General features: G+C 37.8%; 1 protein-coding gene across 1 annotated transcript in view; it reads right to left on the reverse strand.

Annotated features, from left to right (window-relative positions):
- Positions 1-15191, reverse strand: part of CHRNA4 (cholinergic receptor nicotinic alpha 4 subunit) — a 1115240-nt gene extending 1100049 nt beyond the window's left edge. Inside the window, exon 1 of the mRNA XM_044090455.1 lies at positions 14606-15191. Within this exon, the coding sequence (XP_043946390.1) occupies positions 14606-14681 (76 nt within the window). The 5' untranslated portion in view covers positions 14682-15191. The remainder of the gene's footprint in view (positions 1-14605) is intronic.
- Between the last annotated feature and the right edge of the window lie 717 nt (positions 15192-15908).

Below are 15908 nucleotides of genomic sequence, written 5' to 3' on the forward strand. Positions count from 1 at the left end.
CAAAAAGTCTTCTCCTTCCAACCTTACTATATGGGTCTCCTATCTTCACCAATCTCCACAACTCTTTGCAGCACAAACTGCAGTCCTGTTATAAGATTGCAAAATTCACATCAGCCCAACCAAACCGCACCCACCATTGCCAGGCCACTAAAGAACTAAATTGGCTAGAATTCGGACATTACCTACATTACACACAAATTACCTTTGCCCATAAACTCGTTTATAAACCCGAGTGTTGCCCTACCCTGAAAAATATCATTGAACCTTACGTCCCATCCAAAAATCTATGCTCTGACAACAAACACCTACTTAAAGTATCAAAACCTAGTAAAAGAGCAGTTAGCCGCCTCTATTCCCATTCCATAACTAAGTTGTGGAATGCCCTCCCATCATCAGTTACAGAATTAGACAACATAATGTCCTTTAAAAGAAAACTAAAACAACATCTCACTAATAACCCGAGCTGCACATGCAACACATATCCGCAGCCTCCTTAATCTATCAAAACTGTTTCACATAGCAAATATACTTATGTATATGCTATGCTGTTTCATCATATGAGTTATCCCTAATCTTTAGTACCCTAGTCCACACATCTATACAACTATCTTAACTCATTTTCTCTTCTCTGACACTTTTTACTTTTGATACTACCATTAAATACATGCTACCTATAATCTACATATTCCCACCACCTAGCTTTAAGATTCTAACTATATCTATCGGGTCTACTTCAGATGATCGAACTTTCAAAAGTTCGACTTTCATATGGCTGAGACCATATGATCAAACTTTTGAAAGTTTGAATATCTAATAAAAAAGTGAAAAAAAAAGAAAACAATTACCTGAATGGTTTTAGCATATATATATATATATATATATATATATATATATATATATATATATATATATATATATATATATATATACATGCACATGCACACACACACACACACACACACACACACACACACACACACACACACACACACACACACACACACACACACACACACACACACACACACACACACACACACACACATATGTGTGTGTTGATAAATAGATATTTACATATACATTAGTATAACCAAATACATTCATATATAATGTTGTTGAATCTTTTGGCTTTTCCCGGTTAGGGGTCGCCACAGCGGAACTCCGGTTCGCTAATGATTGGCAGTAGAGTTTTACGTGCCGAGTTGCCAGCCCTGACGCACAACCTTCAACGAAGGTACGCCCATTCACGCATGTCTCCACACAGAAGACGCTCTCGCTGAGAATCGAACAGGACAACGTCTTACTGTGAGGTGACAAAGATAGATATACATATACATATGACATAAAGACAGGGAAGAGATACTACATGTGCATCTTATGACAGTGTGTGGGGTAGGCAATTAATATTTTACTTATGATAAGAGATCCAGACTAGTGTTTCCAGCTGTGGGTGATTATAACCATCCTTAACTCTGCCATGGTTTATTAATGTGCTGATATCCTTTGGCAGAAATGGCTATAGGTTGTACTCTGCATGTCTGCTTCTATTAATATTGTAAAGTGCTTCTGATATTATGCAGGAATAGAGTTCATGCAACTGTCAATGTGCCCACTGCTATTTGTACCACCAATGTGCCCACTGCTATTTGTAGTATCAATGTGCCCACTGCTATTTGTACCACCAATGTGCCCACTGCTATTTGTACTATCAATGTGCCCACTGCTATTTGTACCACCAATGTGCCCACTGCTATTTGTACCACCAATGTGCCCACTGTTATTTGTACTATCAATGTGCCCACTGCTATTTGTACCGTCAATGTGCCTACTGCTATTTGTACTATCAATGTGCCCACTGCTATTTGTACCAAACTGGCTTAATTAAAAGCTAAAGGAGCACTTTGAGGAAAAAAAAAACATTGATGTTATGTCCCCTTTTTTTAAAATAATTATGTTTATTTGGGGAGTTGGTTTTTGCTACTTCTGCTCAGCTTTTGGAGGTATATATTATATTTTATGTCCTGATTTTAGTGAAATGTACTTTAATTGGAGGGAAAATATTCTAGTTGTATAGTAATGGATAGAACCGTGATTCTTTTCTGAAGTGAAACATGACTGTGCTACTTCTGTGATGTATGCCAGAAGTGTATCAACAATAGTGAACCTTGCAGAGAAGGGGATGGATTTCACATTTTGCCATGAATATGTTCTTCATTCTCACATACATCCTTACTGATCTCTCTTATTCTTTTGATAACTTTATTCCTCTGTTGACGAAAATGATTTAGCACCGTGCCCTTAATCTCAAGTACAGAAGGGCCACACCATTACTGTTTCGTCGTCTCGGCTCTGAACTAGGTACAGCTGCACTTTTCATCTTCCTCAACCTATAGCACCTAACCCAGAGAAATATCATCTTCAGCAGCTTCTTCCATTTCTTCACTAATCCACCACCATTTGTAATGAGCCCTTCATATTTTTATATCTCATATTTTTCTTATATGGAAGGTTCCAGAAACTCACAGCAATTACTTATTCCTGTCTGTGTCCACATTTACCTGAACGCTGTAGCTCTTTTTCCTATTCACCCTACGCAGTGTAATGTTATACAATTAAGCTTTTTTTTCTGCTTTTAACCATTCATTCTTCTGCCGTTTAAATAAGTATATATTTTTTCTGCTGACTGTAACCTTCAAATAACACCACCCTCACCTCTTTAGCCTATGATAGGACAACACTATTCATGAAATCATAAAGGACTGCAGTAAGAGAATAAGGTTTATGACATTCTGTATTTAATTATATGAGGCAACACGGGAATAAGTCTGCAAAATGTATATTTCACTTGATATTAAGTATTATTAAATGCATTTCTGGCACAACAGATTCGTATTTCAGAAAACAAATATCTCATTTTGATCGTCTATTACATTTTCTATATTTTCTTTGCTGCGGAACTTCAATCAGTTTATAAACATAATTTCATAAAACTGTACAGAATACAAAAAATGCATACAATTACAAGAGAAAATGCAGCTACATATTTTGTCAAACGTTAGCATTTGAATTGCTTTCTCTCTGAGCTGACTAGTATTTGTCATATCCAAAAGGGTTTGTGCCCATAAATGTAATTTCACTGACTGTGACAAAGTGGACTGATATTTTACATATAAAATTAGAAGGTCTCCACAGTCAGAAAAACAAAGTAGGGAGATCTCTTTGTAAGTCAGACTTTTTATTGTATCTAAGTATTATGCATGAGGCCATAGTGGGGCAAAACGATAATCAATTATTTTAAGCAGGCTGCCACAGAAAATGATCACTGGTTGTACAAGTATGTCATCACCATTAGAACTTCTGACAGCCGAAGTTCTGTCAATAGCAAATCATCCAAAGTTCTGTCAATAGCAAATCAGTAAATACTGACTCACCAGAATTGTGGGAAGTTAGAATAATGGTTAAGGTGTTCACCTTACAGCCACAAGTAGCAGCATTTGATTCTCACGTGCTGTAATTGGCTAGGTTTAAAATGGCCTGCAAGGACAGTTAGTCTAGTACTAACCTTTGAACTAAATTCATAAAATAGTTGGCTTTTGGTTGGGGAAACGCCCCTGAATCCATCATTTCCCACCAGCTACAACTCTCTGTTTATATATCTATCTATATATTTAGATGCGCACACACATTTGTGCTAACTGATTTTAACATCTGTTTAGTCAAAAAAATTGAGTCAGCTACTCAGATGGTTGATGGGTGTGCAACATTGCATAGTTCTCTGGGGAGGGGGTGTCTTTTCCCCAAGGCTGTGTAACATCAGAGTTAGTATATATACTTAGCCCTTCTATAAAAAATTATGTTTAAGGCTGTTTTTATGGAGTTGTTTTGCATATGCCAAAATTTTAGGTCATTGTATGCATAGTAGCATGTCGGTGTTTGTAAAGTCGACCTTTTGTGATAGACTTTGGTTATTCATTGTTTTTCATAGACCGACCTCACCCGCTCTCTCTCTCTCTATATATATATATATATATATATATATATATAAAGTCTGAGACCACACAACAATAGGGAAAAGGAGAAGTTTCCTAATTCACACTGTTGTACAACCTTGCACCAATATATTATCCTCTTTCCATGTCCCCTGTGATCAAACAAATAATAATTGTGGTTTCATTGTTGACATTGATGTACTCATTAAGAAGGAGTTCTGGCTGCACAAATATAAAAAGGCCACACTGTCAAAATTTGGAATAAATCCTTTCAAACAGACTCATAAAATGAAGGGACAAAACATTGTAACTATAAACAACCAATAGTATACTGTATAATTACAGAGCTCATGCATAATTCATTTTGTCTTTAATAGCAGTTGACTTCCTGATGCCCTCCTGTTTAATTAGAAGATGAAGCTCTTCTGAAAGAATCAGTGACATCACTGATAGAAAGTTCACTGAGGAAGAGCATACTTCAAGGGGTAATAGCAAGAAGCCCTCCAAACTGGCATAAACATCTGGGTGACTTACAGCCCCTATTTTTCTTGACACCCTGATTTTGTCTCAAAATGTAGCTTTGTCCTTCCTAATCCCACCTACAACTGGCAATTTACGGAGAAAAGGTGATGGATTTCACTTACTAAATAATGACAATAATTTGATTTATAGACTTATTTTACTTTAGACAATGCATGTTAATTCACATTCTCTTATTAAGTCAACCTATCAAGTTAAGGGTTTTTATATAAAAAAAAATGGATTTCTTCTTGGTTCTGGATGTGAACACACCTGCCAAATGATACCAGTCAAGCTTCCATATTGCCAGATTACTAAATCTGCCTTCTGGCTGTAAAAGAAAGTGCTAACCGTGTATCTTTTAGGAGATTTACTGGTTAGACAGAATTCCTGCTATCATACAAATTACTTAAGAAATGCAAGCTACCATGGAACAGATTTATATCATGGGCTAAATGTAACATATTAGTCAACATAAATGTTGAAAACTCATGCTGACAAATAGCTCAAAGATCTAAGCTATAATTTGAGTTTTATTTTTTAATCTTAAAATTCCATGTGGGGCAGGATCATTTTGTGTACTTTAGAAAGCATTAGTGATATAATATATATTTTTTTCTAATTATGTTTCCTTATGGTACAAGAATAATTCCCTGAAAACATAGTCTATTGAAAATAGTTAACTTTTAAGATGTTTTAATTTATTTTTTGTAATAATACAGTGTATCCCACACTGCACTGAACTGACTGAAACCTAGATAAAAATATCCTTTTTTTCTGCTTCACTGTGCTTTCTGTTAATTGTTCCACATATATATTGTTCTATAATATCACAACAGAGTTGATGCAGGGATGGATTTGTCATTTTAGACTCATGGTGTTATCCCCTTTTTCCGGTTCTAATGGAGACATTAGTGTAAGTAAAAGGTAGGGAATTGGGAAATCAAAATCCTGTTATCATCCTGCTTCTGATTTCTTTCAGTGCCATACTAAGTAACTTTTCCACTAGCAAGAGACATGCTACAACTTACAGATAATACCAAAGTACACATTGTTTGGCCCATCAGTATGTGCCATCTTCAGTTAAAGTTCGTGGGATGAGTTTATTGCTGACACTAAAGGAACAGTTTGGTCTTAATGCTTCTGCATGGCAGTTAACAGCCCAAACTGAACAAATTCCAACTGCATAGCTCCTACTAGTGAACAAGTTACTGGGTACTGGGCATTCCTTCAGTATGCATATCCCACACCATGAACCCCCAAATACTCTGCAGTTATTTTCTAACTTGATGGTATAGAGGTGTTACAGGCACGTGGGGCATAGTCAGTCATTTGCATAAACTACACAATTAAAGACTTTATCTAGATATCAGTACCTCAATGCATTTCATATATCAACACCCACCACAATTACCAAAGATCTGTACTCAAAGCTAGAGAGAGTGAACCTAGTACACAGGAGTATGGTGTCTTCGACTTGTGCTTCCTCTGCATTTGATCATATTCTTGATAGAATAAATGAACACATATGAACACACAGCACAGTAGAGCAGGTTACAGACCTAACGTTCCCTCTCCAGAAGCCAAACCAGCCACAGAAAATTATATTCTCATATCAATGTCAGACTGCTGTATACATCTGCAAACCTTAAAGTCTGTAAACAGCACATCCTGATTTCTTAACTGCACAGGCAGTTTTATTTTCTTCTCTGCTTGCTGTGTCTTGCAGATAACAGCAAGTTAGGCTCTCCTTATCCTGTTATCTCTGCTACGTTTTATTTTTTGAACTTCGGTGCTTCTTGTATTGCTTTAGTCTATCTCATGCACTTTCTACTTTTTGCACATGGTGCCCTCCTCCCAGCTAGCTGTTGTAACTAACGCATCCTTGATTACCCCTGTTGTAATCTCATCACATCTTAAGTGGTTCTGTTTTGAAGGCTCCTGTTGCCTAAAGTAAACTGCATTAGGTTAAGACATAAGACTATGTATAGCCTTACTATAAATGAAGTCAGAAAGTTGCACAAGCAAATGATATGCAGCTGAGATCATTTCAAGTTGAACAATGTCTTCCTGCATCCTGTTATGGAATGTTTGCAGTGTCAGAGCTGGTTGAAGTGTAGCATTATCTATAAACAAAGTTAAAAGTCTTGCTGTGCTTTATTTCTTAATCCATACATCACTGTTATTTTGCAATGCATCAGTCTGTATTAGAGAGGGATTGTTTTCCACTTTTCCTGATTGTGGCTGGAATTTTGCATTTATTTTCACTACCCTTGCTGTCAGAATGAATAAAATTAAATAAAATAAAAATAATGAAATATGTAATCAACCTCCATACATACCAGTATCATGAATGTCCCACTTCTGATTCCTTTAAAGACACATTAATACAAGTAATTTATTGAGTTAGTTTTCCCAATTTATTTTGTTTCCATTTATGTCACAGCACAAATAAAATCCCTCAACTGCTTTTAAATGGTATCCTGGCAGCAATACTCACAGCAGACTGTTAACGTCCTACACAATAACCCAAAGTGGGGATCAAATCCTGTACCCTACATCTATGAAATGAAGACATCAACCATTATGCCAGCCCTGTGCATCTCCTGTTTTATCAATAAATAAGTGCGAGTATGACACAGGATCCGTAAGAATGCTTGTCTTCTCTGTTGTGGTTATTCAGAGTTCTTCCTACACAGGACATGATGCCTGTGTGTCAGGTAGATATGACACAGACCTCCAAACAGCAAAGGAAATATTACAGAAGGGAGATTCATCTCAAGGCACAGACACATCTCAGACAGCTATAAACCAGCCATCCAAACATAACAGTAAAAATATTGTTTGTGAACAGGTGACATAACACATCATGAGGAGGTGACAACATTTAAAACCCAGCAACGTGGAACAGACATTCCATGAGGGATGTGTATTCATCGCGTTAAAGGATTATGAACCCGGAGGATTAAATAAAAATCCTTGTTTTTTTAATTCATTAATACTGCTCAGAAAAGCAGAATGTTTGCACTGCATGAGACAGTTACCTCTCAAAATCTATTAGCAGAGGCAAGGCTAAGACAGTATGACAACACTTGCTTCATTTCTTCCCAACACCCCTTCATGTCTCAGTAGAAGCAGTGTCCTTATCTATGTTCAGCATCCACCCCTCTGCAACTTGTGCCTACCTGTCCAGCTGGGCATGCCTTGCTGCTGCCATGCTCTCCTTTGCATGAGAGTCAGTCTCCAGCTATATTATTTAATACACTGTGTATTGCAATTAACATCACATCGCAATTCAAGTCACTTATCATATTATACTTAGTTTCAGTAATGAAGTTTTCATTGATACAGGTGTTTACTCTCTGATTTGAATGTATACAAACAAAAACCAACTAATGCCACAACAGTTTTGCACATTAGACAAATACAATTACCTGCTAATTCCCAAAGTGAAATGCAGGAATTTTAAATGAATTGATATACATGTCCGCACTGCTTTTGTGTAGTCCATTACTGTTTCATAGAAACATGTACTTTTATTTGTCTCTTCGTATCTTCTGTGTATGTACTTTCCCTGTAACATACCTGCATATATACTGTGCTTTATTTATTAATAGCTACCACAAAGATAAATGAGCTATTGCCTGACAACTGAGAAACAAATAATAAGGAAGTCAAGAGGCAGGACTGGTTTTCCTTTCTAGTTTTGCTTATAAATGTATGCATTTTCCTTGCCTCATATTCAGTGACCATCGAGCAGATTTAGGTAACGTGAATCATATTCACAGGCAAATTTCTTCAGTAGGATGATGGCTACTGGCTTAACTTGGTTACATTTCAGCTCATATGCTTCAGCAATTCCCCAGTCTCCCCCTAAGCAAGAATGTATCTTCCATTCCATTCCGTTAATAAACATAAATTTAATATGCTGTAAGAAGAGAGAGCCTGCTCATGTTCTGACAGGGGGCACTCTAGAGTCAAAACCCATACCATCATACACCTGCAGGAATCCCCCTTGATTTGCTGTTCTGTATCACAATACGGATCCCAAATGTATTCTTAAAAACAGGGCTGTCTGCTGAAGCAAACATCTCGGTACTACACAGCCACCAACCATCCCGCAGGTTATATACGTATTTTCATTAAAAAGCTACAACTGTAAGTTTTCAAAAAAAAAAAAAAAACTTTGTATCTCCATTAGAAATAATAGTAGGTATCAACACAGTCTGTGATTATTATGCTTTACCAAGAGAAAAGGGTGAATCATGAGAAACAAAATATGTACTTTATTTAGTTAATTATCCTTTTTTAATTGTGAGAAGCACGGTCATATGACAGAACTGTATAAAATGCAACATTTCTGTGGAATGGAAAAATCTGCTTCTGAAATGAGTTTCACAATTCATTTCAGTTCCAAAAAAAGTATGTCTACATTGATAAGATCTCCATCTGTAGGGCAGTATAAATCATTCAGTGATCATGTACATATATTTTCTGTTTCCTGGATTAAAGCTGCATTAAAACAGATCTGTGTAATCTGTAAATGTTCTAGTCCAGCTACACGTCTTGTTTAAACTGCGGATTCCTAATTCATACCTTGGAAAATAAAACACTCTGCACTAGGATTTTCAGAATTATGTTACTTATAGAAAGGATAGAAAACAGCTGCCATTTTTTAAAATGCTAGGAGGGTGGGGGTGGGAGCAGGGGAAGTCCATGGAAAATGCCCTTATCACTGTCACAATGGTAACATAGTCAGGTGCACTTAGGTAATCTTTGCCCTGCTATGGAAGAGAGGGGCACTGGAACACAACAGCAGGCAGATAGCAGGACAGCTTCAAAAATTAGTATTAAAAAAATATGGAAATTTCATACAGTGATCTTCTTTCGGCTTTCCCCGGTTAGGGGTCGCCACAGCAGATCACCTGTCCGCTAATGAGTAGCAGTGGAGTTTTATGGTGTTGAGTTGCCAGCCGGTGCCCAACCTTCCACAGAAGGTACACACATTCATGCACTCACACCTAGGACCAGCTTTTAAAGTATCCAATCCACGTACCGCATGTCTTTGAGATGTGGGAGGAAACCGGAGCACCTGGAGGAAACCCACGCGACCACAGGGAGGACATGCAGACTCCACACAGAAGGCACCCCAGCCCAGGGTTGAACTGGAGAACCTCTTGCTGTGAGGCAGCAATGCTAACCTCTGCACCACCATGGCTGCCCAAATTTCACACAGTGATAAATGTCACCATTCACAAAACACAGCTTTTCATAACAAATGGTGACTCCAAAACATGACAACACAGTTGTTGGACATTCCCCATTAATAGATCATAATCCTTTATGGTTCTTAAGGTTATAAGATATAAAGTAGATAAAAATACTCAAGAGACTTACATCTTTCAATATTTATATGTGTTAGTTTGCTGAAAATGACTGTTTCCATTGTGTAAAACTTTCATGATGACCAGTATAGTTTGGCCAAACCTGGCAATGGAAGCTGAAGCAGGGGAATGGGAGGTGGTAGAACAATTGGGGAGGCAAACATCAACACGGCTCTGCTCAACATGAAGAAAAGAATGGCGTGGGGTTCCAATGCACGAATAGCCCCTGCAGAAAATGCCATCAGGTTCTTTAAATAAGTGGCCTCTGGGGTGAGCCAGGCAACATGCATTCTCTCTAACACCCAGCACACTTGGATCTTTTCTACTAGCTAACGATAAGTGCCTGAGGAGACACAGCATTGAAAGAGAAACCAAAGTCAGCAAGCAGTAACTATGGTCCATAAGACAGCCACTGCTCCTTCATCATAGCATAGGAATCAGTCATGATGTTATGAACCTTGATGCTTCTAGTAAGGTACACTGATACAGGTAATGACAGCAGCAAGAAGCAGAAGGCGCTTAACAACCCAGGGTTAGGGCCACATGTAACAAACTAACAGGAGGCAACTAGGGACCCAGTCAAGAACAAACTAACAGGAGGCAACTAGGGACCCAGTCAAAAACAAACTAACAGGGGGCAACTAGGGACCCAGTCAAGAACAAACTAACAGGAGGCAATTAGGGACCCAGTCAAGAACAAACTAACAGGAGGCAATTAGGGACCCAGTCAAGAACAAACTAACAGGAGGCAATTAGGGACCCAGTCAAGAACAAACTAACAGGAGGCAATTAGGGACCCAGTCAAGAACAAACTAACAGGAGGCAACTAGGGACCCAGTCAAGAACAAACTAACAGGAGGCAATTAGGGACCCAGTCAAGAACAAACTAACAGGAGGCAATTAGGGATCCAGTCAAGAACAAAGTAACAGGAGGCAATTAGGGACCCAGTCAAGAACAAACTAACAGGAGGCAACTAGGGACCCAGTCAAGAACAAACTAACAGGAGGCAACTAGGGACCCAGTCAAGAACAAACTAACAGGAGGCAACTAGGGACCCAGTCAAGAACAAACTAACAGGAGGCAATTAGGGACCCAGTCAAGAACAAACTAACAGGAGGCAATTAGGGACCCAGTCAAGACCAGATGGTGACACTGCGAGGAAAGCAGTTAAGACATGCTTAAAATCACATAATAGCAATTTAAAGCAATGCAGCTGTGCTTCTAATCAAGGGCATAGACTGACATTCTGACGGTGGCCCTATGGCATTCTTAACTGTCATTCTTCCTCAAGAATCAACACACATGTGAAATCAAGACATGGGTTCAAGAACAGATCAAAGTAATTTAGAAATCAGATAAATACCTTATGAAGTATTCACACATGGTTGTCCTTGACTGAGTGTGAATGGAAGGGGGGGGGTATGTACCACAACTCTGCTGCAAGTTAGCACTGGCTGTCTGGCACACAGACACAGTATGCTATAACCATTGCTGTAGGTCTGGGCAAAAGTGTGGCATCTCTGTCTTCTTTTACATGCTAATATCCTCATGAAAGGAGGTAAACTGCAGTATATCAGCAGCCCTAGCATGACAAGAAGGTTCCTAACACCTGAAGGCATTGGACCTCAGTGCTTGCACTACTGCAGAACTACAACAAGAAAATGAGCTTGGAGAAACAAGGATAATGTAACTAGATTCAGTGTTGCTGCAGACGACTGACAAGACCTGGGAGAGCTAAAGGTTCTTTCACTATGGTGAGCAGGTCCCAGGTGACCTAGAAGGGTAAATAAGGTGCCACGGTCAAGGAAACCTGTGTATACAGTAGTCATATGATGTACAAGGTTACTGTGTGGTATAATTTCAAATAACAGAAGCAGTCAATTAAATCTGATCTTCAGTCAGATGGCATTGCAGGTGTGCAGAGTTAAAAAGTGCAGTGATTTCAGATTTGCTAGATGCTTAAGCTAACTCATATGCATGTACTCAGTTTCAAACTCATCTACCATGTTTTTCAATGGTATTAAAAACAGAGGGAGAAGTTGTCTGATCACAGTGAAATGCCCAGTGTAATTTTAAAAATCTACTATCATAAACTGATAAGTGGGCACTAATTAGTGACAAACCTCTGAGACCCATGATAAATTACTATGTTGCAACTATGCACTAAAAAAAAACCACAGACTGACATATGGATGTGGTTCACTCATTTTAATTATTTCACCAGCAGCTTCCAGGATGTAAAAAGAGTGGGAATTCACAAACATATAATAATCAGGCAAAGAATATGTAGTGGCTAGTTCATGTAATCTCTATTTTCCCCTACCTGCTGTCTGACACCACCTTTTTCTTTTTGAGAAGACTCTATTATACCTGGTTCACTCTTAGTTGACTAAAGCTAATGTTTTTGCTTCATCTGCTGTTGTAAAATCTTATCAAAAGTATCTTCCACTCTTTCCTTGAAGAAATACTCCCTCACATTTTTTTCTAGTAATTACCCTCTTCTTTCTTTACTGCACAGCTTTCTTTTATTATTTACTCAATTTATAAAGTTCAAGCATCTAGCCCTGTAAAAAAAGCATCCTTATTTTCCATGTACTTTATTTTGCAGCCTGTGTTTTACAAAGTTGGTATTGTGGGATCTCAATAAAATCTGGTCTCACGCTTACCAAAGGATGACCCCAAGTGCCAAATTAACCCTTAAGACTTACTCTCTTTGCATAGCCTTAAACAAATAATTTCACATCTCTTTATTTGATTACTTTCATTTTTAATATTAGTGGAACTCCAGGAAATGGATCTTATATAGTTCCCTTGACTTGTACGTATCAATTATTTAAACATGCACTTATCCCATGACATTACAATTATTGGTGGATACAGCAATCGGTTCCCCTAATAACAAGGATTTACACCAATCAATCAAGTAATAACTCCCCAAAGATTCCTTTTAATTTCTATTTTCTGCTACTATTACAGATAGCATTAATTGGTTCAGTCAAAATGTTAGGACAAGAAAAGGCTTAGTGAACCAGAGACATTTCTCAAGTGCAGTATAAAAGTCAAATATAAAAAAGATAAAGTATATAACCTAAAACTGAAGTATTCCTGTGAGTTTCTGTTCTGATTCTGCTTTGAATTTACAACTATGAAGTCTTTGCCAACCCAACTGCTGATGAGTTTGACACGTTTCAAAAGAATACAGTGCCAAATGTACATTACAGGTAACTTTATGCATTTGCAACCTGGAAGGAAACTAAAGTGGTCAGCAATCCATTATGGAAGATACAAACAAAAGCAATGAGAAGTGAAGTCATTACAGTTACCACTGAGATCTGGGTTAAATGAAAGCATTAATAACATGGTGCTGAAGTGTGCGCTCTAAGAAGGGAGCAAGGAAGTGATTTTTATTAAAATGTGCTGGATGTCTGAAACAGTTTACTAACATAGATGGCTAAATGTTCTTGGGGAAGGAGACTTTAAATGTTCATTGCAATGATAAAAAAATCCTTGCCTCCAGCAGAAAGCAGGTGCGTTTTAAAGAAATGGATTAAGCCAGGGATATTTCAGCTGAGAAGATTACATAATCCTTTAATGTTGAAATGTTTCATCTTTTTACATTTCTAAACTAAGATCTGAAGTACACCTGCATGCAGATGAGCTCTTAAGATCTGAGGCACACATCTGTAAAAATGAAACTTCAAACAAAAATCACTCTGATATTGAACGAACATTTCTGGCTTCAATTAAACTTAAGGCTGCAGTAACTCAGAAGATTCCACCTTATCCTGCGGAAATCAGGTTGCACTAGGTCATGAGCTGCCAAAAGTAAAAAGCTTTGGCATTTTAACAATTTTATTCTACAAAGAAACAACTGAAAATGAACCTTAGGTTTTGAACCCTGAGGAAAAATATTACTTTGTAAAAAAATGGGAATGATTTTATAACTGTAATGGATTCATAAGGAAATTATGGATGGGATTTTGGGAATAAAACTACTATTCTGCACAAATTCCAGTGACGGAAAGGGATTGTTTATACATTTGCATTGTTCTGTGTCCTGGAAAAATTACACAGAACTTTGTACAAAAGCAGCTTTCAAGTTTCCATTCGTGCCTTTCTTAGTATTTCTTGGGACATCATGTTGGCCAGGGATAGTCTGGAAAAGACTGTTACATATGACAACTCTAATTATGTTGAGAAGTCATGAATTTGTAAGGTTTTGCGGTTTATCAGGATTACTTTGTGGCTCTATTACAACTGTAATAGATTTAGAGTAACAAAGACATTTACAGTTTTATAATCCACATGCTTATATATGTCCCATTCTGTTAAACAAAGTTAAAATCTAACATGCATCAAAAATGTATTTAATTGGTATTTGACCTTGAGCAATTCAGGCAGCTTTCCCTTACTCAATTTCACCCAACCTATAAATGCAAAGCAGCAGGAGCCCATTGAAAATAAGATGTCAGTATAGACCTCGTATTGGTTAGCAAGGTAAGTATACTACAAAATAAACTGAGTCCAGTCTTGCATGAAAACTAGTACAGCTGTAAACACAGTCTTCTTTGAGAATACCGTTTTTAAGCAATGAACTAGAGACATTTCTTCTCACAGTTAATAAAAGTGATGTAGTCAGAAACTTAAATTATGAAAAAGAAACAGTGAGCTGAATAAGACAATATAAAAAACAAGAGGTACTTAACCCTTACCTGCAATGCTTTGAAGAAGAAGGCTGGCACTGATAAAGAATAGCCGCTTTTGTAGAGAAGTGGGCAGTAATCCCATAATGAAAACTGCCAGCAGCCCGAGGCTACAAATCTAGATCGTTGCTCTCCTATGCTTCTGCTTTTTCTGTCACTCCCTCTGTTTCGTATCTTCAGCTTCCTTCCTTCTTGCTCTCCTGAAGCAAAGCACAGCTTTTCTCTCCTCCCTGTCACGAATGGTCCCTCTTTCTCTCCTTTCCTTTACTTCTTAGCTCCTTACTACCTTTAGAAAAGCTCCAATAGTTTGCCTGGACCACCTCCCCCTCCCCAAGAGACCTCTGAAGCAGGTAAACCCAGGAATAGGGTCTCACAGGTGTGAAATTCTCCTCGCATTCTCTTTACAGCTACCCACCTCCAGACTTCCTTTCTTCTTTTTACTTTAATCTTTCTTCCCCTGTCGCCTTATTTCTTTATTTGTCTTTACGCACACTCTCCTTGCCAGTCCTTGTTGATTTATTCATAAATACACAGTCCCTTTCAGAGAAAACTGGAAACGGCATACTTCAGCTCTCAGCATCCGTATGTCAAGTGCTCTGTGTGGCAGGGAAAAGCAGTGCTGAATCTGTTCTTCTGGAGCTGTCCAACTCCTGCACAGGAGAGGGGAGCTACATCAGGCAGCAGATTAAAGTACTGTTCTCAAAGACAGAAGTAAAACTTAGGGTTGTTTATATTTTAAATATTAATGAAAGAAAGCCCTGCTAATAGACAGCATATTATTGTCAGCAGATACTACAATTAACCGAGTTTACAGCTGTATGCATTGAAAAGACTGGAATTAAACTGAATTGCTCAAGGTCACAGAGCAGTAGATTCTCTAAATACCGGGGAGGTCAAAATGCAAGGAAATATTCATCCACTCTGGCCTGTGAAACTCAGTTTATGTGCATACAGTGTCATAACAGAACAGTTTGAAACCTTGTTTATAGTCCTGTACACTTAGGTACTTTGTTCTTACAACTGGAACCACTAAATATGTGTTCCATTTAAAATTGTGATGCCTTAAAGATAATTTCTCCAAGCAGCAATTTTCTGAAGGTAATTAACACATGTAAGTGGAATATTAAAAAAATATTATATTTTTTGTCTGTCAGCAGCTGGGATATGAGTCACCTCAGTTCACATTTGCAGACTGTGTGTTTTTTTTAATTTCACATAATTTACTCATGTTTTTGAGAACCTCTCTCTCCCGTTCACAAAATAAAGGAACCACTAACAATGGAATTTGCTTCCTAAAGAAAATTAAATGCAC

Source organism: Protopterus annectens, chromosome 12.part0, assembly GCF_019279795.1.
Source record: "Protopterus annectens isolate FY-2018-M chromosome 12.part0, PAN1.0, whole genome shotgun sequence".
Classification (NCBI taxonomy): domain Eukaryota; kingdom Metazoa; phylum Chordata; order Ceratodontiformes; family Protopteridae; genus Protopterus; species Protopterus annectens.